This window comes from Python bivittatus, unplaced genomic scaffold, assembly GCF_059951505.1.
Source record: "Python bivittatus isolate LINGU-HERP-01145 unplaced genomic scaffold, Pbiv_v1 ctg000020_np1212, whole genome shotgun sequence".
Taxonomy (NCBI): Eukaryota; Metazoa; Chordata; class Lepidosauria; order Squamata; family Pythonidae; genus Python; species Python bivittatus.
Window position 1 is genome coordinate 7,153,895 of NW_028277030.1, and position 23,605 is coordinate 7,177,499.

The following is a 23,605-nucleotide window of genomic DNA, read 5'->3' on the forward strand; positions in this document are numbered from 1 at the left end:
TGTGTTGTCTGAAAGGCTAAAATTAATCTGTGGATTTGAACCCAGAATCGGCATGATAAATAGGGGGCAGAATATAGATACACTTTCCTGTAGCCAAAAAGAGCTGAACAGCTGCATTTTGTATCTGCTGAAGGTTCTGAATTGTCTTCAAGGACAGCTCTGTCAAAGTACATTACAATAAGCAACCAGAAGTTATGGAAGTATGGATCTACATAGCAAGGTCCAAAAGGAAAGTAAATCTTTCTACTAAATGAAGAGTTTAAAAAAAGCCATGGTGCTATACCTCCAACCTGTTTCTCAACAAACAGATTTGTATCCTGAGTATTTCTAAATTATTTGCTTGAACAGATAACACTGATTATATCTGCAGCTCATCTGGTCATTCTAACTTGCATCACCTTTGTCTCTGCACTCACCTTCAACGTTTTCCTCTCCATCTACCAAATAACTAGTTCTTCCGTAGTTGCTTATTTTGAGAAGTAAACAGTAGGGTGTCAGCTTATTAATAACAGCCAACTCCTTACTTAATTGCTTCATTAGATATTAAGTAGCACTGGAATGTGTTTTTTAATTTTTTTTTTTTTAATCAAGCCTTGAAGTCTCCCACGTAAGTCACCATAGGAAAGGATCATCCAGAGTAACCATTCCATAATCCCCCCGCAAAAAGCTAAGCCATTAGAATGCACAGTCTCAGAGATAGCTGATTCAGAGATAGAAGAAACATGTTCACAGCACCCCAGAAGAACATTGTGGTTCGTGTTTGAACAATATTTGTGTTTATAATGGTTGCAGCTGGCCCAAGGACTACTTTGCCCCTAGTAATATATTCTCTAATGGTTTTGATCAGCTGCTTATCTTTGTGATAATGTTAAGACTTTCTTAAAAACTTCTTGGAATCCTTAGGACTTCAGTGCTCTAAACTCCATTAACAATAGAGCGATGTTCTCTATCCATTTTGGAAATGAATTATGTATTTGTATTCAGAGTGGAGCTGTTCTGTTTGTTCTCACAAAATTCACTGTTGTACTGCTCTGTTGTTTCATACCACTTATGTCCTGGATTTTTCCATTTCATTTTATGATTACATTTCAGATAGCACCTGGTTGTACAAAGCAAACAGTAATAACTGTATCTTTGTCTTTACTTAAAATCCAGTTGGTATATACTGAGAAGCTTGAGCGCAACAAACTCAAGTAAACTATGCAGTAATCTTTTTACCCTCTGAGAGGCACCCTTTATGATCACACCATTAGTTAGTCTAAAGATAAGTAGTCCCTCTTAAAATGAGAATAATTCAATTCTTTTCACATTTTGGACACCCAAGAGAATGTTTAAAAGAATTGTCAATCAGCATCCTTACATTGGAAGTATAAAATGGGTTGAGGCGATAGATACATGATAAGGGCTTGTCTCACTATTTTCCCATTTTGGTTCAATATCTATGTTTGTTTATATAGTGTTGCAAATATAATACAATTTAAAGATGTGAATGTACTCACATCACATCTTTATCAAAATGTGGAATTATCACTATATGAAAGATTGCAGATTTACAGAACATGGGGAAGGCAGCAAAAATAATTACACTTCATTATGGAAAGACAGTACAAATTAAGCTGATATATGTTTACTTTCTGTTTATGAATTGGCTATCAGTGTAATGAAAGGACTGATCAATATTATTCCATATGATCAAGGTTTAATGGTGTATTCAAAAATTAGGCTGAATGATTTCTTATATATAATTCAGTTTGTTTCCTTTTTCCCTTTTCCCTTTGTGTTTTTTCAATTTTCTTTTTCTTTTTTCCTCTTTTTCCTAATAATTTGTTTTTTTACCCTTACTCTCCATCTTCCAGTTTTTTACAAATATTTTGCTTGCCATGGGTTTAAAGTATATTACATATATTTAAATTATATTAAAGCAGCACACAATTATACCTTACCTAGTTGATCATATATTAATGTGCAGAATATGCTGAGAATAGCTGAGAGGCACACATTTCAACTCCTGGTAGGCCTAGAAATGCTTCCCATCATGTACATTTTGCAAGTTGTACTAATCGCCTGTTGGCAGAGAGGTTGGAGGGCAAAAAGGACGAACTCTAATGTTCTTCTGAATCCTTTATTAAAGCCAAAGATGGGCACTTGTAAAGAGCCGACCGTGGCCACACACATGGATTGGTGAAAGAGATTAGGGATAGGGAATTGGGACATTTTCACCTGCCATATACAAATATACTTCATTTTATACTATACAGCCAGAGTCAATAACCATGGATTCTCCAGATGTTGATGAACTACAGTTCCCAGCATCCCTCAAAGCCCCACCTGCAATGCTATTTCAGTTGGTGGAAGTTATGGTTCCATGACACTTAGAGAATACACTGTTATACTAAAAAAAAAATGTGCTGTATTAACATTTATTCTTTAAGTAACTATTAGCAAAGAGGTACATGTCAGTCTGTTTTGTAAAATACAGTGGTTTTTTATTTTTAGTATTGACCCCTTATATAGCAAAATAACACTACAAGAGAAGAGCATGCATGGGGAAGTAAAATAAAAAAACAGAATCTGGCGGGGGGGGGGGGAATCCAGTTGAAGAAAATGCTGGAAAAATTGTCCAGTAGTGACTGAGCCTGTTCAGAAATCATAAAAAAGAAGTGTTGGTTGCAAGTTAACATAGAACATAAGAGTTGGCTAACTGGTTATATCCTTAAGCAAGGATCCTCTGCAGTGCAGATTTTGCATTTGGTTGTGGATCCTACATTTTCTATGATTCAATTTTCTTCCATTTCCCCCTCCTCTTTCTTTTTAGAATCCTTTTTTGAACCGCTTATGATGTCACTGATTTGAATGTTCTGACTTGTAAACTGACCTAATTAGCAGATTAATGGACTCGGAGAGGAATTTGTAAAGGGTCTGTTGTAAAAGAATCTTGAATGCTAAAGTATTATTTATTATGTCAACTAATAATTATAAAGCTACTACTACTGAGAAGAAGTATGCAGTCATACAGAATATGATCTTTCTGTCACAATTCTCCCTGCAGTAATTGTACAACTTGCTGTTGTATATCCTATTCTTAAATAGAAAGCGATGTTACTGCACTAAATTGCAAAGGCAACTATTAAGCAACTTAAGATAAGGCATTTATCTGCTTGCTGTCCCTAAGGAGTGCCCAACACATGTCAGCAAAGGGGAGGTAAAAGCAGAAACACGATTGTTTGCCAGGACTTATCCAGCAAAACATGGCACTCATCAAATCCGTTAGCCAGTGCCAGCATTTTTCTGTCACTGGCTGTGTTGGAGGCAGAAGCAAAACATATTGTCAGCTAGGAGCTTCTGCACCCTGCGCCATCAGACCATTGTATCAAGATGCTGATTCACCAGATAACTGTCTGTGTGAAAGAGACAGAGGATCTATTATACTCTGCAACCAGCTGTAGCTGTCTTGCTGCTTTGACTAAAGAGAAGATCTCCAGGTGATGAAAGGTTGTGATTTGTTCCCTTGTATGGTGCTATGATGCAAATAAATAAAGGACGGGGGCCTTATGATGCTCCCTCAAGTAAGAGGTGTATCCAGGGACCAGATTGTAATCAGTCTGCTGCAAAGCAGAGAAATTGTAGACTCAGCACTGTTGACTGAGACTTGCTTGAGGTCTGTTGAATTGGCTCCCAATTTCACTGCCAAGAATGAGTGAAGTAAGCATTGGTGAACATGCACACATACACCCCACACATACACACACAATGAGAAAGAGAGAAGGAATATGTTTTAAAACGTTTTGTCTAAATTTTATTTAGTTTGATGTTTTTGATTCCACCTTCCTTTGTAAAGAGTTATTGCAGGGTCATTGTAAGAATTATTCTCAGCATCTGTTGGATAAAGTTGCTTGGATTTGCACAGAGTTGGACTCTGGTTGTGCAGGTCCTATGGAATTGACCGAGGCATGGTCTTGCTTAATTATCTTGGGGGAGTTTGAGCCTGTTGGTCCTAAGGAAGTGGACAGGGTCCACTTAGAGCTGTGAGTTCTGCCAACTGTGTTTTAGATCGATGCCCCTCTGGTTAGTTAATGCCTTCCAGGAGATGACATGTTGTCAAATCCAAGTGGTAGTGAATGCCTTTTTTTGGGAGGGGACAGTGTCACCTGTCTTCAAGGAAGCAGTGGTTCACCCTCTCCTGAATATACCACTGCTGCATCCAGTGGTGTGGACAATTTTCATCTGATCTTCATCCTTCCTTTTTTAGGGAAGTTTGTTGATAAAGAGGTAGGCTTGTAGCTCCAAGGGCCCTTGGAGGAAATGGATTAATGAATACTTTCAAATCAAATTTCCAGCCAGGTTATAGACCAAGAAGGCATTATTCACAGCAGATAGTGCCGCCATCCTAGTCCTCCTTGATCTGTTGGCAGCTTTCAGTACCATGGTATTCTTCTAGACCGTGGGTTATTTTAGATTTCTTTTTTGTTTAGCAAAAGCAGAACTTGTGAAAAGATGACAAGATCCTCAGTGGCAACTCTTTTCCAAGAACATGGGTCAGAGGGAGGAGCCAGTGATGATGAACTATGGTTACACAAACAGCTCATGTTTCCCCTACTCTTTGATTCACTTTCTCAAACATTACCCTAAGTGTAAATATTTGCATCACTTGCAAATTAACAACCCACTCATTCCTCAACATTGCCTAGTTACTAGAGGTTAGAGAGAACCATCTGAATATACAGTTTGTCCCCATTTCCAGGGCACTTAAAGGATTAAAGTGGGTCCTGAACCCAACCGTACATCACAAATTATGAAGGGATGAGCAAAGAAAGTCAAGCAATCTACTTGGAAAAAAAAGAAGCCTGACTCAGCAAATTAGTCTAGCTGGTAGTTAGGTCTATAAAAAAGAGACTCTGGTTTGATCAACTCTTTATGGCAGATAATCTACTTCCCTACCTGTGATTCTGACTGTATACTCTTTGGACTACCTCAGTCTTGGAGTGGAAACTGACTGTTTTTCGATCTCCACTGAACTTGAGATTTGTCTCTCCAGATTTCGTGTGTGTGTGGAGGGGGGGGGGATCTGTTTGTATTACCTACATTTTCTATGCAGAAAGCTTTAGGTCTGCAATGTGCTTTATGTTATTTCAGCTGAAGATTTACAACTGCCATAAATACCTTGAATCTGCAGCAGAAGCTGGCTGAGTTGTTTAATTGGGAGCATAGACCAATATCTTCATAGCCCATCCATGGTCTCCATACCAAAAGTTGGGAATCGTGGAATAAATAATTTAAAGTTTATTGTGGGTTTGCAAGTCATGCAAATGCAGCCAATTGACTTTCCCAGACAAAGGGAGAATAGAAGGTAATGTAAAACAGGAATTGCTCTTGCACATGGTGTATAAATTCAACAGGATGCACAAAACCCATTTGAATGAGCAAATTAATGAGGCAACACCCAAGACCTTTATATACAATAAAAGGGAATGTCCCACATGAAACATTAAACTGATGCAACTGTCTCAACTACCTTGAACTATTATTGTAAACTATTATTTGGTTATCTGTCATCGGAACTTGTCTGAACGGAGGGACTGGGAAGGGTACGGTATCTGGACAAGAAGAGGGAAGCAGCGTGGGGCTTTAGCGGGAGGGAGACTGGAAATAAGCAACCAAGAACCCTCTATGGTTCGCATTCAGCATTCAGGGCAGAGGTTCCCCAGGTCAATTACAAACACACACACACACACACACACACACACACACACACTTTTTTAATTTCTTGAGTTGAACAAAGAAGAATAATCTGTTAAGGGGCCAAAGAATTGTTTTAGGATGAAGCTTTATTACAGAAAACCAAATTTTCATATATGGGAAAGGTTTCAAAATAAATTAGACCAGGAAATGTTTAGATTTTTCTGTGTCAGACAGCTCTGAATAAGAATCTTAGATACTCTCTTTGCAGTCTATTGCAGTTTGAAAGTAAACAAATTGAAACAATGATGCTCCATGAATTGTAATCCTTTGTGGTTACCACAGGATTAGTTTGTTTTTTAAAAAAACAAAGTTAAATTAATTGAATTGTTGCACAGGCATTTGCTTGTTTGTCTTTCCCAGCAAGATCCTTGCAAAAGAAGACAAAGAGCAATTCAATTCCTAAGTTTTCCCCACAATTTCAGACTTCAAGGAAAAGCTTGGAAAGTTGAATTTCTATTAGGAAATGCTTTTTGTCTGAGATTTAGCAGGCTTCAGGAGAATTGGGTGTGCTAGCAAGAGAATGCATACTGGATGTGTATGTGTGCACATGCACACAAAATTCTCCCAGCTCACTTCCAAATGTCTTCTTCTTTTGCATGCCAGTAAAGCAAACATAAATGCACTACCTGATCTGACAGCAAATAAACTGCTTCTGTACTTGATCTGAATCATGAAAATCAAAGAAACCAGCTATAAATTTAGCTCTAATAACACCAAGTGGAAGACATTTCATTAAGTAGATCCCCCAATTTGTAGTCAGTTGTGGATATTTTAGCTAAGTCTCTTGCTTCATCTTACTACTGCAACATTCTGCCATAAGAGAAGACATCAAAATAAAAAAGCACTTCGTTAAATGCCCACCTTTATATTATGGAGTCAGATTGTGCACTTAGTAAACTGAAAAGTAGCCAGGAACCCTTTTCTTCATCTAGTCATGAACAGAATCCCAAATATATGTTTCTTGACTGACATTTTACTGCTCCAAGGCATGAGTTGTCATTGCAGAATACTGTCCAAGGATTGAGCAGTTGGACCCATTGAGCCACTGATGAAATAAGTTACACCTCACCGTGGCCTAACATTATGCCAGTAAGGATAACTCATTTTGTGAAATCCAGTAAACTGAAATAAACATTTGCATGGCATCTGGAAGGATCTATCCAAGAATTAATACTGATTTAAGGAACTTACTCTGGGACTTCTCCACAACTTTACTTTGGCCAAGCAGGGTTGGATCTGCAACTAGTACTTGGGGGGAAGATATCTCAAAATACCAGGCCTGGAGACATGGAAAAACATCCCAGAAGAAGGCAAGAAAACAATAGGGATTTATTCATGTAATCATCAGGAGTCAAGCTTGATTTGGGGTGGGTCTGGCTCTCAGATTCTGTCCCTCGGCTCCTTCCTATGCTGATGCTCTCACAAAGACATCAGAAGGGACCTGGCTCACAAGCTGCACTAATTTCTCACCCCTGATTTTCATTGTCTTTCCTCCTGCCAGGAGGTTAGTTACTTTTATATCATGTGAGAACCAAAATGAGTGAAACTGTAGGATAGAAGATTCAGAACAGACGAAAGAAAGGACGTCTTTGCATTCTGAGTCGTTCAGCCAAAAAAAAAAAAAGTGCTATCTCAAGAGGCATAGATGACCACCGACTTTGAATGGCTTTAAAAGACTGTTTCTTGGGGAATAAAGATAGCAGTGGTTAGCAGATATGATGGCTCTATCTTATGACCTCCAGCACTGGAGGAAATGGTAGGCCTCTCAACACCAGTTACTGAAGAACCTAAGTAGTGCATTTGATCTTATGGCTTCCAAGTGACCCCTGGGCGCCTGGTTGGCACAGTGGGAAAAGAATGCTGGATTAAGTAAAACTTTGATATGAACTCTCTTATACTTCATACCTGACTGTAATCAAATGTTGAAACTAATTATTGAATTAAATATATCAAGGTGTTTACTAAAATGACCAAGTAATTTGGTGGCTCAGTGAATACACTGAGATAGGGATGTCTCTAGTGGATTAAGCTGATCATCCCCAATAGCAGTCTGGCAGAGTAGCAGGGGGAAAGCTACAACATGTGGGGCACAGTTAGGGTTACCAATTCTGGGCTGCAAAAATTCAGACAATCACTAGAAGACAGCCAAGAAATAAAGAATACTAATCCTTTGTTAGCTTCTGTTGGTCATTTGGACTCTTTGCAGTGTAAATCTGGTAGGTCTGAAAATTTGTGTAGTGATTTATTTATTTATTTATTTATTTATTTATTTTTTATTGGATTTCTCCCCCCGCCCATCTCCCCCACAATAGGGGACTCTGGGCGGGTTACAAAGACATTAAAACTATAAATATATATAAAATACATACTATATATACAATTAAAACAATACTAGAAACAGAAAAATCCAAGAAGATGGAAAATCAGGGCCGGGACAGCCAGCCACTATGGGGCTAGCCATCTCCCTGCTTGAGATGTTCCCTCCCCACCCCAGGCCAGGTGGCAGAACCAGGTCTTCAAGGTCCTTCAGAAAGTCAGGAGTGAGGGGGCCAATCGCACCTCTGGGGACAGAATGTTCCAAAGAGTGGGGGCTACCACAAAAAAGGCCCACCTTCTGGACCCCGCTAGATGGAATTCTTTTACTGAGGGGGTCCAAAGCATGCCCTCTCTGTGTGACCGGGTGGGACGGGTTGAAGTCATAGGGGAGAGGCGGTCCCTTAGGTAACCTGGTCCCATGCCATGTAGGGCTTTAAAGGTAATAACCAACACCTTGAATTGGACCCGGAAGCAAACTGGTACCCAATGCAGCTCGCGGAGCAATGGTGTTACATGGGCCCTTCTCGGGGCTCCAAAAATAGCCTGGGCGGCCGCATTCTGGACCAGCTGTAGCTTCCGGATACTCTTCAAGGGTAGCCCCATGTAGAGCGCATTGCAGTAGTCTGTCTGGGAGATAACAAGGGCGTGAGTGACTGTTCGAAGGGCTTCCCGATCCAGGAAAGGGCGTAACTGATGCACAACCCGAAGTTGTGCAAAGGCCCAACTTTAGCTTCATTTTAATGCACCTATTTCAGAGAACCTCACTGTAGGAATGAGTCCTGTCGGAATTATTTGGGAGGAAAAGGTTGCATGAAAATTTCACCATTTTTAACATGTATCTGTGCAAGCCATTGAGTCAAACATTTTACCTGGATATAAAATGAAGTAAAAAGTTGGATGAGATGTTCTGCTGCAATAAATCACAGAAGTTTAAGAATTAACATTGCCCAGGGATCAGCACACCCTTTTGATTCCATTTAGGTTGCAATTTTTTTTGGGGGGGGTACGGTAGATTATTTTATTAAACTATATTATATGAGTTACAGATTGCAAAATGCACTCCAGAGCCAACAAGAAGATAAACTGCTGTGTTTGCTGTTTTCTAAGTAATTCTTGCGTTTTTGAGAGGCTAGTTGCTGAATTGAAGTTGTCAGTGAGTTATAATAATCTTATCAATGGTATGAAGATCCCTTTTTGTGTTAAATTGGAGTTGCTTATCAATCCCTACATCAAGAAAACAGTTTTTACATCAAGTAGATGGAACAACTTTACTGCTTAGGCAAATACTAAGAAGAATTGTTCCAAAGCTCAAGAGAGAAAAATAAACTTTAAGAAGAGATTCTCTTGAAATGAACTGGGAACCAAATTTTTGTGTGCTGCTTGTGTATTTGGTGCTTTTTGAATTAAAAAAAATATCCTCTCTTGTTTGCTTAGGTATTGATTCCCTTAGATTCAGTAAAGACTGTATTTTTATATTCAGGTATTATGTCAGCCTTTGTTAGGTGCAGGATTAGATACTGAAGAGGAACTCCAAGAACCTCATAATCTAAGAAGTTGAGGGCAACCTAGTTTTCTACTCTTTTATGTGACCAGCAACCTACAAAATAGCTGATAGCTATGTGCATGATGCCAGTTTTTGCTTTCTAGAGGAGCATCTCCATACACTCCATCTCTGTAGTTCAATCCATGGTAGTCACCTCCCAGAGTTATAAACAGGCAGCGCCCATACTAAGACAACATCATCTATGGGCCTTACTGACAGTAAATTACATTCAATTAATGCATAGGATTGGGCTGCACACATGCAACTAAATATTCCAAGAGATTAGCAATAAACTCTATGGGATTAGAGATCAAGAGGTTCAGAGGAAAATGTCATCCCAAACAAACATCTTTTGTTTATTCTTTTCTCCTAAAGCAGAAGCTTTCTTTTTGAGACCCTGCCACGTGTTTTTTGTTATCAACCAAGTAAAATATTATGATCTAAAATATCAAAAGATTTGGACAGTTTTAAAAATTAATTGGCAAAACAGTACTCTGTGTTTATTTTTCTTCAGATATATGCCACACGGCTTTGCCTCCTCTGCATGCATTTTGGGTCTTCTTGGTAAAACAAAAGCAGCTCCTTTGCAACCAGAGCCAGCCGGTTTTTTATTTTTTATTTTTTTTAAAGATTTGCTGGAGAGCCATGCAGATTGGCACCACTACAAACATGGTAGACCAGCCCTGGATCAGGTGAGGTGAAAGCAAAAATGACATATTACTACAGAGGTAGAATCCTTCTTGCTGAAGAGTAAAGATCCTCTAATATTCCAGACAGCTTTTTAGCTAATATGGCTGACTCATAGAGTGAGTTAATTTCAAAGAGACCCTATTTTCTTTGCTGCTGTAACTGAACTCCTAGGGTTAACTGGCTGGGTCAGTTAATCCCGATTTGCTATTTGGATAATGCATTAACCACCATCACCCCACAACTTGGTTCAATGTAATGTACATTGGAGTAGAAAAATACTGTTATATGTCATGTTGCAAAGTAAAAGCTAATTGTGACAATTTATCCCATTCTAATCAGAATGAGTAGAATGTTCAGAGGTAGGCATTTGGTGGAAATAAATATTTTCCCAACAACTTCCAAAGGCAACCTTGTGTACATAGCCATATACTGCTTGCAAAGTTTGCTCCAAGTTATTTTTATTTTGTTGGCTTTGAAGGCAACTATCCCACCTCCCAAATTCCCCTATGCAGAAGATGAAAAAATAAAGGAATCTTATTCCTTACACTGATGATAGGGAAGCCTCCTCCACGTCATTTGAGGAGAGCAAATGTAGGGCCACAGGAAAAGTTTTGCCTTGCATACACAGTTCTTTGTACCAACTCTTGGCCACAATGGTCTCTGTGTAAGACAGCCAACTTGCATTAGCTAATGGCAGGGCCAGCCCTTTGCTACTGGCAGTCCTTGGATGCTTCTTTTCACTAGGACCTAATATATTTAGCAGCATGCCAAAATAATTGTCCCTAGGAAGCCAATTTAATGTATAGGAAACTATGGTGCTGAAGCAGCAGTTGACTGGAGCTGTAGTTCTCTGAAGTGATAATTCCATAAAACAGCATAGAGTAAAATCCTGACTCGTGCTTTTCAGCCACAGCTCCAAGTATAACAGAATGGGGAACATGGCTTCAGCTAAGGCTCTAAGTGGGCAACAGTTTCATTAATATATGGACTACAACTTCCAATACAATTGTTCTGAATTTTCCATTCACATCTTCAGGGAGAGATACTAGGTTGTATCCTATGGTGCTGGTTCTTTCTCCTCCTGCTATTCCCAATCCACCTTTCAAATTTGTTCCAGAGAGCTAGGAATGTCAGACTAGATTTGAGAATGTATTTGAGCGGAAGTAGGCTCAAATAATATTGACTATAGCCTATTGATAAACATACACTAAACTCTGCCTGCCACTAGAATTAGAACATAGACAGGCAGATGAGAAATATCTTGAAACGCTGTTGAAACTGATGTCATTCCAACACTGATCTGTTGATAAATAAGCCTTTCAGGACTGTGGCTTAAGTCTTTATACCAGAAACATCTGTATGAGAGCCAGCACATCAACAACAACTTCATCCAAACTGTGACACAGAGTACAATCAAGCATCGAGTATATTAATTGTGTTCATTGAGTAGCACAACACAGTGAAACCATTGTAGGCCTTTCAAACAGAAGGCTCTTCCAAATTATTAGAATTTATAAGTCACTGCCTATAGATACTGTCTATTCAGTGTAGAAATAAATCAAGATCCTTCCCAAAAGTAACTGAAAAGCTCATGTCTATGATGTACACAAATTTTGCATATTGAGTAGATGCACGTTGTTTGGTCCGTGTGTGTGGGAAAGGATAATGGGCTTAAATCTTAAGTCCCTGCCTGTTTATACTTTTTCATGTTTCTGTTCCACATAAAAATGTTCACAGCCTCAAGAGCAAGAGGCTTGTATTTTGTGTGTTTAAATAAAAATAGAAACTTTCCAAGACCTGAATTTCGCAATGAATATTCCAAATGCTTGCAGGCATGATTGCAGAGATATATACAGAATAGACATAGCCTCCTTCTTTTCCTACTGTGCTTGAATTTTAATATTCCTCTTTAAAATATTATCCATGAAGAACTATATTTTCATTTCACATTTTTTTCCCCGTGAATTTAAAGTTCCGTTTTCAAGACTAACAGGCTGAAAGAAGAAACCCAGCATCATGCTCTGTGGTAGATAATTAAACTTTCTGATAAACTTTAGAAAGCCAAGAACACTTATTTAAAACAAAACAAAACAGGCAAAGGAATGCTTCAAAGCCACTGCATATGCTTTTGGTTTGAAGCAATCCCCAGCTATTTATATATATTGTTATATTCTATTAGTATATGATATATTAGTTACGTTATGTGTACTCGTTCATATACACTGGGTGTGAGAAAGAGCAGTGAATGAGAGAGAGACAATATAAATTCTATTTGACTTTGATTTTTGTATCTGGGTTAGAAGTCAAATTGCTGAGTCCTCAAAACCAAGCAGAACTGACCTTAAACAAAATGACACATTCTATTCACTATAAAATTCCCTGCTACAGAGCTGCTCTCAAGATTTATTTTTCAGCAAAACAACTTCAAATTATGAAGTATGTTACTATTTTCTTAGAAAACAAGAAATGTATTTCAATTCATCAGTGAATCCGATTTTTAAAAGAATGTGTTTTCTGTAATAACCATTTGGCTAATAACTGAGAAAATTCACTTTTCTTACTGCTCAGTCAGAACCAAAGGCTGATTATATTGCTGTTAAAATATCAAAATTATGTAAAATGAAAGCAAGTCAAAAGTCTACAGTAGTGGACAGGTAACCTGCAGCCTACCAGAAGGTCTGATTATAACTCTCATAATCCAATAATCCAACTGTCAGGTTTGCTCCTTGATATGTATGGGAGTTATAATTCAAGACTTCTGAACAGGACTACTTGGTCTATCCAAGTCTAGAACATGGTATTTTATGATAGAAGAAGTTGTTTATTTCATGGAGCTCCAATGTAATTTTTAAAATGGACATTGAATTTGGCTTTTGTTACTGTTCTTGAAGTATCTGTCTGTTGTACTTATATAACAGCCAGAGGAGGAAGTGTGTGATGAACCCAGAAACTCTGAATAATTCTGATGTGGGCAACAGTGCTGAGAGATGAATGCTCAGTTCTAGTGCTGGCTTTAGGTATTTTGGCATCTGAAGGAAATGTCAAAATGGTACCCCTTTCTCTCCACTACTTCATTATTATGCACTGGGGCAGAGAGCGGAGGCAGAAAAACTGGCAGTACTTTCTAATTGAGCTGCTGAGGTCAACTGCCTCTTGTAGATAGATAGAAGGATCGTCTGTTATATAATTTGTGCTAATTATTTTACTGGATACTGCTTCAACTGAAAAAAAATCATTTTAATTCATTTATAACAGTAATAATTAATCTTTCTTCCTGGAACTCAAGCATGCATGTTCTCCCCATCCCTTGTTCAAATCTTTGTCCATCAGACCACACTGCTGTGAATTTTTTTATTTTTTCACGATGCTCACTAGCCAGTCTTATCAGGTAGTCAGATCATCAGTTTCAGAATGATTCTGCTGAACTTTGCAATTATAACCATATTAGTTGTCTAATACATATGTCAGAGTTACAATCTATTTTCTTTTTATTCCTTGGGGATAAACAATGTCTGTCTGCATAACTGTAAAATCAAATTGGATGCAACACAATGGATGTATTCAATTTTTTTTCTCTTATAACCCTGTTAAAATATTGGAAGCCAAACTACTCATACTGTCATCTGATTAATTCTGATCTAGTTGATTAACTGGCTTATTTTAAATAGGTTAATCAAGTGATTTATAAGATTTATAAGTATACTGCAGGGTATTTTGAGTTTGTAGAAGGAAATTGAGATTTTCATCTTCAGAGAACTTAAACAAAAAGGTGTAAATTCTGGAGTGTAATCATTGTTATTATGTTTATAGTATAATCAAGATGATGGTGCTGGTAGAATGATTTATCCCATCTCTCTCCAACTGTAGGCCACAACACAAGACTGTGCATACAGATCCGATAAGAGAATTAGCCAGTGAAGCACAGCCCAGTGAATACTGTGATGCTATAGATGCATCCCTTAGGCCTGCTTCACACACAAACATCTGCTCTTAGATTGGAACAAGCTGATTTTGCTAATGACCTTTGAATCAATAAAAACTGGTGATTTTAATAGTTATAAAAATAGCAAGAAAAAATAACAGAAAGTGACCAGAAAAAACAGCTGTGCTGCAGTCACAGTGAAAGCAGGGGAATAGGTTTGTCAGGACTATCTTAGTTCCTGTAAATTTCAGGAGGAATTAAATGGAATCAGTTTTCTTTAAACGGGAGCCTCCTATGAGTGTTTGGAAAATAGAACAGAATTCTATGCATGGAGCTCTGTAGAGGAAGGGTCACATAAAAATGTAATAAAAATACATTCTACCTCCTCATCACCTCGTGTATTGGCTCCTAACACTGGCATGGAACCAAGAGTATGTGCAGTTTTGTTCACAAAATCAGCAAGGCTGCACATAATTTGCAATATTCAGATGCAGTGATAAGGAGCAAAGATGGGGAATTTAGGGATCTGGCTTCTTTTCTCCTTTACTCAAGTAAATTCACTTTTCAGTGGAACACAAAAGGAGTCTGTTCTACCAAACTAACATCTGAATAAACTGTGTGTGTGTATATTTAATTACAGTAAAGTTTGGTTGATTAATTGTCCCACTTAGTCAATTAAAGCTGGCAATTGTATGTACATTGAATTCTTATTTGGAATAGGGGATAACAGAGTCTTTTCAGCATTGGTATCATACGAAGATTTTGGAATGCCCTTTGCATGGTTTGGATACTCATTTAAATGCCTCCTTGTTTACACATTGTTTACAAATGGTAGAAATTCAAAAAGTGTCAGTGATGACGGCTGTGTTACCTCACTGACTGATAGAAGAATGTATTGAGCATTCAGATAATGGATGAAAATGGAAGCTTACTAAGTTATCCTCTCACAGGTTTTCAAGCAGCAGGTTTTTTTCTTAAGTGTCTCTGTCATTACTATTATTTTGCAGACATTCAAGTCTTAACCAACATTTCTGCATCACTGCACAAATGTGCAATTTATGCACAATAAAGTCTTCCTTACTGACTCAGCAGAAATGGTAAAGAAGTAGCCATTGGGAAAGGGAGAAAAAAAAAATAAAAACATTGTCAAGAGTTTGGTGTTTTGCCCAAACAAGAGTGAGCAGCAAAACTGATCATTAGAAATACATGAGACCTTACCAGTTCATTTGAATTTTCTGCGCAAGCAGTGCGGATCACATAGATACTGCGAACTGTAGCACAGACACACGATCAGCCTCTGACCCTCTGCAGCTTGAGGCAAACAACACGGCTTCTTCAACACATGTAATAAGGCAATGAGCAAAATTTGGGAAGTAGAATGCAGTTTTTTTGTTAGGTAGGGGACGTGAAGACCATAGTTTTCCTCTTCAGGAGGTCATTCAGAAAAGTGTAGATGTGAGAAAGAAACATTTCTTGCATATTGATTGACTTAAAGTAAGATAAAATAGACTAGATTTACTGAACAGTCATGAGAATATTGTTGGTTGCTGAATGCAATAACAATGATCTATCTAGAAGTAAATCATGTATGAGAATAAATGGAATTATTAACAAATGGTTCAATACTAAGGGGGAGTAAGACAATGATGTGTAATGCTCCTGAGGTTGTAGAATATATGTATGGATAAAACCATAAGGGTGGGGTGATGTTTATTTATAGTCATCATCACCCCATACAGTTATGTTGGGGTGATATTTATTTACAGCAATGGTTAACACAGAGAATCAGAGCAAGCTACTTAAAAGACAATGTTCAGAAATTGTCATCATTCTCCTCCTCCTCCTCCCCTCTTCCTCCTCCTCCGTAAACAAGCAAGCATGACAGAATTTGTTCTTGTCTGAAGGCAAATTAATGCCAGCACCTTCTAATTGCAAATGTTATAGTGCAAGATTTTGTGACTTTCACAGAGATTTCGATAGACAGATAGCTTCACAGAAAGTACAACATTTCTAATTGGAACCGTCCCACCCATCTGCTAATGTTATTCTTCCTAGTATTCTAAGAAAAATGACAGAATTTGAAATGCCCATACAGAATCAAGACCATCTACTAGGGTGTATATATAAACTGTTACTCAGATATGACACAGCGACAGAACAAATTAAAATGGCATGATAAAATGGATGCAAAACTTTAAAGAAATGATTACAACATAAGAATGGGAAGAATTATGGAACAAATCTATAAAATTTACTCCATGTTATAACTTAACAGTAAACTGGTATAAAATGTTTAATAGACAGTATAAAACTCTGTCAATAATTGCCGAGATAGGCAAATCATATAATAAGAAATGTTGGAAATGCCATGAGACAGAAGCAACATTTTATCATATGTGGTGTACATGTAAAAAATCTCAAAAGTACTGGAAAGAAATATATAGCACTATTCAGAGAATTTTAGACATGCAATTTGAAATGAAATCAATTTTTTTTACTAGGCATAATTCCAAGAAATATCAACAAAAAAATCACAATTGAGTAAGATACATGTTTATGGCAGCAAGGATAAATTTAGCACAACTTTGGAAAAGAGATACGTTATTGAAGATATCAGACTGGGAACTTAAACACAACAGAATTCTAATCAAATTTAAGGAAGAATGGCTTCCATGCATATTATACGTTATGCAGCAAGGCAAATATGGGCATTTAGAGTATGGTTTTTAAGGGAAAGAAATCAGAAACAGACAAGAAAATTAGTTGATGATGATTCCTCCCCCTCAAGACAAGAATGTTTATTAAAGATGGAGAAATTTAAGATATACAAATGCCATTAGAGAAATAATGGGTAATATGGGCTCTGTTGTGAGCAATGAATGTTTGTAGCAGATTGTTTTTTAGAATAGAAAATAAGTTTTCTAAGCAGTGTACAAAAATATAAAATACTATCCAACAATAAATCTTGCAAGTCCAACCCAGACTACATGCTACATACAAAACAATACAATAAAATATAGTATGAATTGTGGGAATTAAAAACAGCTGTCCATATACAAGGGACTAAACTAGCTGGATCTTAAAAGATCGTATGTTGTGGGGAGGGACAAAATTTCAGCCTGGAACCAAAAAGCAACAATAATGCCAGGTGGTCTATAAGCAGGAAGCCACAAGTGATGAGGTTCTTGTGCAAAAGGAACAGACTGAAATGGGCCTTCTGTTTTCATAAAATGACGCATGCCAATCCCCCAGTGTTAACAATGCAGCCAACAGCGTTCATACATATGAGCCCTTGAGCTACTGGGTATGTATTGACAGAAATATGCATGAAGTTTTCCTGACAGTTTTTATACATAAATATTGCTCCACCTATTTTTAAAAGTCAGGGCCAAAATACAAATGAAGGCCATTACATCTCCTAATTTACAACACTCCATAAATTACATATTGCACATTTTGATGGCCTCTGAAGTTGATAGCTTATACTTCATATCGTACTTTTTCTGTGTCAGCTAAGAGAAAATACACAGTCAGTTCACTACTGTATTAGACCAAAAGTATAAGAACACCATAAAATCATTGCAGAACCTTTTTCTAGCCTTGTGGGATTCCTTTTCAAATATACTCTAATGGACACAGCACTGGCTTAGATCTCATTTGTTCCAAATATGATAGTGCTTAAAATTAAAAATAGAGGATCTCAGGTTTTCTTTAATCCTAGACTTTATGAGAAGTGAGTCAGCCATTCTTCATTTTTCTGCTCTGGAGACCTTATTTTTACATGCCCTGTCATTGCTAATTTTCAGCAGTATGGTCAATAATTAATTTGCTGGGATTTAGCACTTCTCAGACTATGAACATTGCAACTATGGTCTCATCTTACTTTGTGAACAGAAGAATCAGTAGTGTTATGAACTCCCACTATTGGCTTCCCTATGCCAATGCTTGCTTGCTTTCTCTCTCTTTTGTTTTGTTTTGTTTTTGGATTGGAAATATTTAATGACACTTACATGCGGTAAAATGTTTCAGGTGGAGATCCAGATGAGCCAAGGCTAACTTTATTCCTTAAAGCTTATTGGGCAGAATCCATATCTCCTTGAGGCCAAGGACAGTGCTCCCAATGATGGAAAGCAGAAAAAAAACCCCACTGCAGTTAATGTATTGAAGCATAAGCTTGCCTGAATATAGTTTTCTTCTTGGCAGTGCTAGGAACACACAAGCCACGTTAACAGACAGACAGATAGATAGATAGATAGATAGATAGATAGATAGATAGATAGATAGATAGATAGATAGACAGACAGACAGACAGACAGACAGACAGACAGACAGACAGACGACAAGAAACTGTGGAGCACACATACCTTCCCAGATCCTTTTTTCTATAGAACTCTAAGCCCCACCATCTTGCTGATGAAATATGGTACAGTGGTAAAACTCTAAATACTGGCACAAGTTTTGCTGATTTCAGCAGAAACTCCAATAAATGGGCTTGTTAACTCCCTAATGAGTTAACAATTATGCCAATTAAAAGGTTAAAACCCCTCTTTCCCCAAAGGCGAAAAAACAAAATTCCGCTACAGCTGTCCTTTGATAACAACATATCATTATCTTAGTCTTTGTGGCTCTTCCTATGCCAGTGCTTTCCAGATGTATGGAAAAGACAACATCCACATTTCCCAGCCTTCATGCTGACTGGGAAGTAGGAATTCTATTCCCAATGTATCTGGAAAGCACCAGTTGGACAGTTTTTGTAATAGCCCTGCCAGGCATGTCAGCTGGTTCTCCCACGCTAAGCTCAGTCATTCTGAATATTTACCATGCTTGTTGGACTGTTTTAAAATCCTGCTGTAGCAGTTAGACAAAGATTTTCAGCAATATTCAAAAGATTTCTCTTTCCCCAATTCCAAGCCTTGTGCCTTCCTTTTCTGTGGTCAACACCAGGTTTCCTGTTTCATTTGGTTCACACTGAGGTGGTGTCTTGAGTGGTTGGGATCATTACAGCTGATGACAAAAGGCCCCTCTCAATATAATTTCCTTTTCTGCACTTTGGAGAACATAACTTACCCTAAAAGGGAATAGCATGAGGGGTATGTGTAAATGTAACTCTCTTTCCTGTTCAATGTATACCCTTATTCTCCTAATGTTTCTGTTGGTGACTAATCCTACATAATCTATTTGACAGTAAGCCCAACTTTTTACAAAACATGGGTAAGATTATACAGTAAAGGTCACCTACGTTTCTGAGCACTTTGCAGTCAAATTTCTGAAAACCCCGATAGTTTATTCAGAGCAAATCCAAACAATAGGGCCCTTTCATCCAACCTTTGTCATATCTTTTACCAGCAGGAACAATAAGGCTGGTGAACACAATCATGGGATACGAATTTTGGGAGGGCCCACAGAGCCTAAGTGATGTTGAAAACAAGGGTTTGGGTGGGTAAATGCAGGGTACTTCTGAGCAATAATAGGGTACTTATGTAGATGGGTCATATATTTTACACCATTCAATGTGTGACATTATGCAGCTGACAGCCAAATAGGGTCTCCCAATAATAGCTGAACAAAGGTGACCAGGTTCTCACAACATCTTAGGTCATGGCTTGTTTAACCATAGTTTATTGAATAATCATAATTGCACTAAACTATAATTAACAAACTGCACTATGTGGTTTAGTGTAATGTGTGAACCCAGCCTGTGTTTTCCTTTTTCAGGATGACAAATATACAGATCTTGATTTATCTAAGGGGAGGCACTGCTGAACGCATGTCTGGCTTCTTGGCATGGGTATCTCTTTGCACATTATTTCACCTTTGCAAAAGGTAACAGGAAAGTGCTTGGAAACTGTAATGGATTCAGCAAATCTTGCTTTATGGACAAATCCAAATTGCTGATTTCATTTTGTACCTTATATAAGTTTGACCAATAACCTACTTCTTTTCTATTTTTGAATATGCTTAAACTGTCTTCAATAAATTGGATAGTTTAACGTGACAGTTTCTGTAAACCTATGTTCCTCACCTGTCAAATAGTTTATTTTTTTCCATCACTGATTTTAGTCACCATATTTGCAGCAGTTCAGAGCAGTAGTTGCTCTGGTGTAAAATGTGAAGACTACTCTAACTTCTGTGATTCAAAGGAACTGATACACAAATCCAATCTTCACCACCCTTATAAATAATATCTGCTGCAAATAATAAACTGGAAAACACTTCTTACACACATATTTTTCTTTTTTACAGTTGTGTTATTATCTTTCATATCTGGGGAAATGATAACTTTGTCTCCCTAAAGCTTGAGGTCATATTTAAAAAAAAAGATGGAATTTTATTTATCTCTGTGCAATGCATCAATATCTCCAAGCGCTGTTCTTTCAACCATGCTTGTTTCTCTTACGCTGCAGTCCTATTATTGGAGGCGGTAACCTTGCCTCACCTGGCCCATTATGCTAAACACTTACCCCTTACTACTTGATGTATATTCTACAGCTATATAGTAATGGGTTGGGAGAACTTAACAGCAACAATCCTATACATGTCTACTCAGAAATAATTCCTATTGACGTTGATGAGGTTTAATTCCAGGTTAGGGTACAGCCTCAGGAGTTTCGGGTGCCCTCCCATCCATATATTAACCAGACCTATTGAGCATTTCTGAAATCAGCTGAGGCAGATGATAGGTGCTGCTGCATGCTGTAAGAAACCAAAAATAAAAGGCAACCAATTTCAAGTGCCAAATAAGATTCAGGATCAGTGCAAAAAGTTATTCATTAGAATAAACAAGGGACGATCCATGGGAATTGACTTCCAGATATGTTCATCTATCAGGTGTAGGCAAACTTGGGTTTCTGGACACCTCCCTTGGCATTTGCCAGACTTCTTGCTTCGCCTAATTAGCCTTTTTTTTTTTGGTGGTGGTAATTAGAAGCTAGCATGTTGCAAAGCCAAGTCCCAGCCTCTAAATCATTTCTATTCAGGATTTAGCCTCCATATATAGGCACCATTCTTAGAAAATAAAAACAGTAAATGGCTGTAGCAAGCTGCTTTGGCAAACTATATGCACACCGACCCCAAAGAAACAGCAGTGTGGTAGGGAGATTTGGCCAAACTTAAAAAGGAGAGGGGAGCGTTCTCACCAGCTCGCTGTCTAGTAAAAGGTGTTCTGTGATGGGTGCTGACCAGTATTGTGAATAGGCAAGTCCTCCCCACACCACCACCACTGCCCAGTTCTCACATGCTCTCCAAATTCTCCCTCCCCAAAAAGATTACTTGCCTAGCCCTGACATACAGCCTGAATAGGATCCAAACCAATGGCTGGCTGCTTGAAGCAGATTTTGAACTTGATCATGTTGGTGAAGACACACCATGAGATAAGAAAAAATGTGCCAGGAACTGTAAGCATCAACACAAAGCTTTTTAAAAAAAAACATACAGCCTGTATATAACTCTGAAAATGCAGCACATTCTCCAGGCTTTGGGTAAGTAAATTCAGAGCAAAACTAAATACACTGTTAAAGTTGTCACTTGAAGAGTAGAGCTTTAATACTTAAAACAGCACTAGCAGTTTTTATTTTATTTTTCCTACCCCAAGATGCTGTTAACTTTGTCCAGTGCTTTGTTAAGAATCTCTTCAACTTGTAGTGGGTTTTGTTCTTGTCTCTCATTTCACTTATTCACTCTTACAGCTGTCTTCAGGTCTGAAATAAGGGCAAAAGTGAGTTATGTAACACAGATTTAATATTTCCTTTCCATATCTTTACATAGTTGATGTTTATAATAACAAAGCCTCTGCATGTAGCCTGCCCTTTTTCTACCTGTCATGATGTTACCGTGATTGAAACATGACCTGAATTGTGATTCATCCAATATGAAGGCTTTCTAACAATGAGCTAATTATTGACATACTAAAATACATTGTTATAGCCACTGGTGTTCATCAGTTGGTGGAATAGCATCCAGTGGAAGAATGAACCCCGGTTAATCCATCAACTGGGAGAAGTTCAGAAATGCAGAAGGGGGAGAAGGAGAGATTCCACTGCGTTAAGGAAAGATCACCTGGGTAATGTTGCATATGACTTATTGTCAACGTTGACGTGTCATTTATTTGAATTAGTTTATGTATGTGATTTGTTGCTGGATCCTAGTATTTTGAGAAAGTAGTGCCAGGTGGTGAGATGTAAATAAAGTACCTTTTGATAAGGAATGCCAGCTGAGATTGATGGTAGTGTGCAGAATACTTCTCCATTTTGTTCCCATCAGACTCATTCAATCTGATGAAAGAGACATTGCTTCTGAAATTTCTTTCAAAAGAGAAAAAAATTGGGGTGAAATCTTCATGGGTATGGTCTGGTGTTCTATGCTTATTTTGTTACCAAGTGACCAAGGACTCTCCCCATATAAAGCCCAGGCTTCAGTTAAATCTCAAAGGAAAACATCACAAAGAAATTCCTCCTACTGGGCTTTTTCAGACTGGACGTTTGAGCACTGAAGGACACTTCAGAAAGATGTATGACAGAAAGCTACAACACCATTTCTAATGCAAAAGCACTACTAGAGAAATTTGGAAGAAAATGTAAAGTACCATGAGAACAATATAGGAAAAGAAAGCCTCTTTCACAGGAGAAGAAAACCTTTGAGAAATTGCAAAATAGATTTTGGGATAACGTTAACTGACATACAGTTCGTTAGTGTATTGATTTGCTCGTTAAGGCTTATATGTTACCTCAATTGGCAACAGCTCAGAATGGCTTACATTGCAACTTATAAGTTTGGAGGTACTCTTATATAGTATTTAGCATGATAAAAAGAATTGGGGGGGGCGTAATGGAGTAATAAATATTGTAGAGAGTTTTCATAATAATAGGTAAAACACTACCGTATTATATGATCTATAACACTTTCAAAAATCTTTATCTATTCATAACAGATATAACTCAGCGTTTTAAGTCACTATTAAAATGCCAAATCTAAATCCCATTATCTGAAGAACTAACTAACTTTTAGAGACTATTTTGAAATTTAAATGAATTTTACTACTTTATTGTTGATAATTTAAAAACTATCTATGTGAGATGTATCAGAAATACATAGGTATAATTTTATAGAAATAAAAGGTACTTTAATTGATTTACATTCATGATGTAACATGTAAAATATATTCACGTGTCTTTACTGTAATAGAGTACAATGTATGAATTTCCAACCCTTTGCCGTTTATGTAGATACATTGCCTTCCTTATACATGTGCTGTATTTAAGAATAGTTTGTCCTGTGATGTTTCAGGTATCACTGAAATACTGCGCTCCTCCAGCTGTGCACAGCAATATACCATGTCAGAGTAATAGTAGAGTTGTTCTTCAGCTTATCAATTGGATATTCCCATAAGTTGGGGATGC

The 23,605-nt window shown here is 37.7% G+C and overlaps 1 protein-coding gene across 1 annotated transcript in view; it reads right to left on the bottom strand.

Annotated features, from left to right (window-relative positions):
* Nucleotides 1-23,605, bottom strand: part of TMEM17 (transmembrane protein 17) — a 50,976-nt gene that overhangs the window by 18,465 nt on the left and 8,906 nt on the right. Inside the window, exons 2-3 of the mRNA XM_088134005.1 lie at nucleotides 22,400-22,510; nucleotides 21,796-21,907 (exon numbers count right to left, since the gene is read on the bottom strand). Coding sequence (XP_087990131.1) covers nucleotides 21,796-21,874 — 79 coding nt within the window. The 5' untranslated portion in view covers nucleotides 21,875-21,907; nucleotides 22,400-22,510. The remainder of the gene's footprint in view (nucleotides 1-21,795; nucleotides 21,908-22,399; nucleotides 22,511-23,605) is intronic.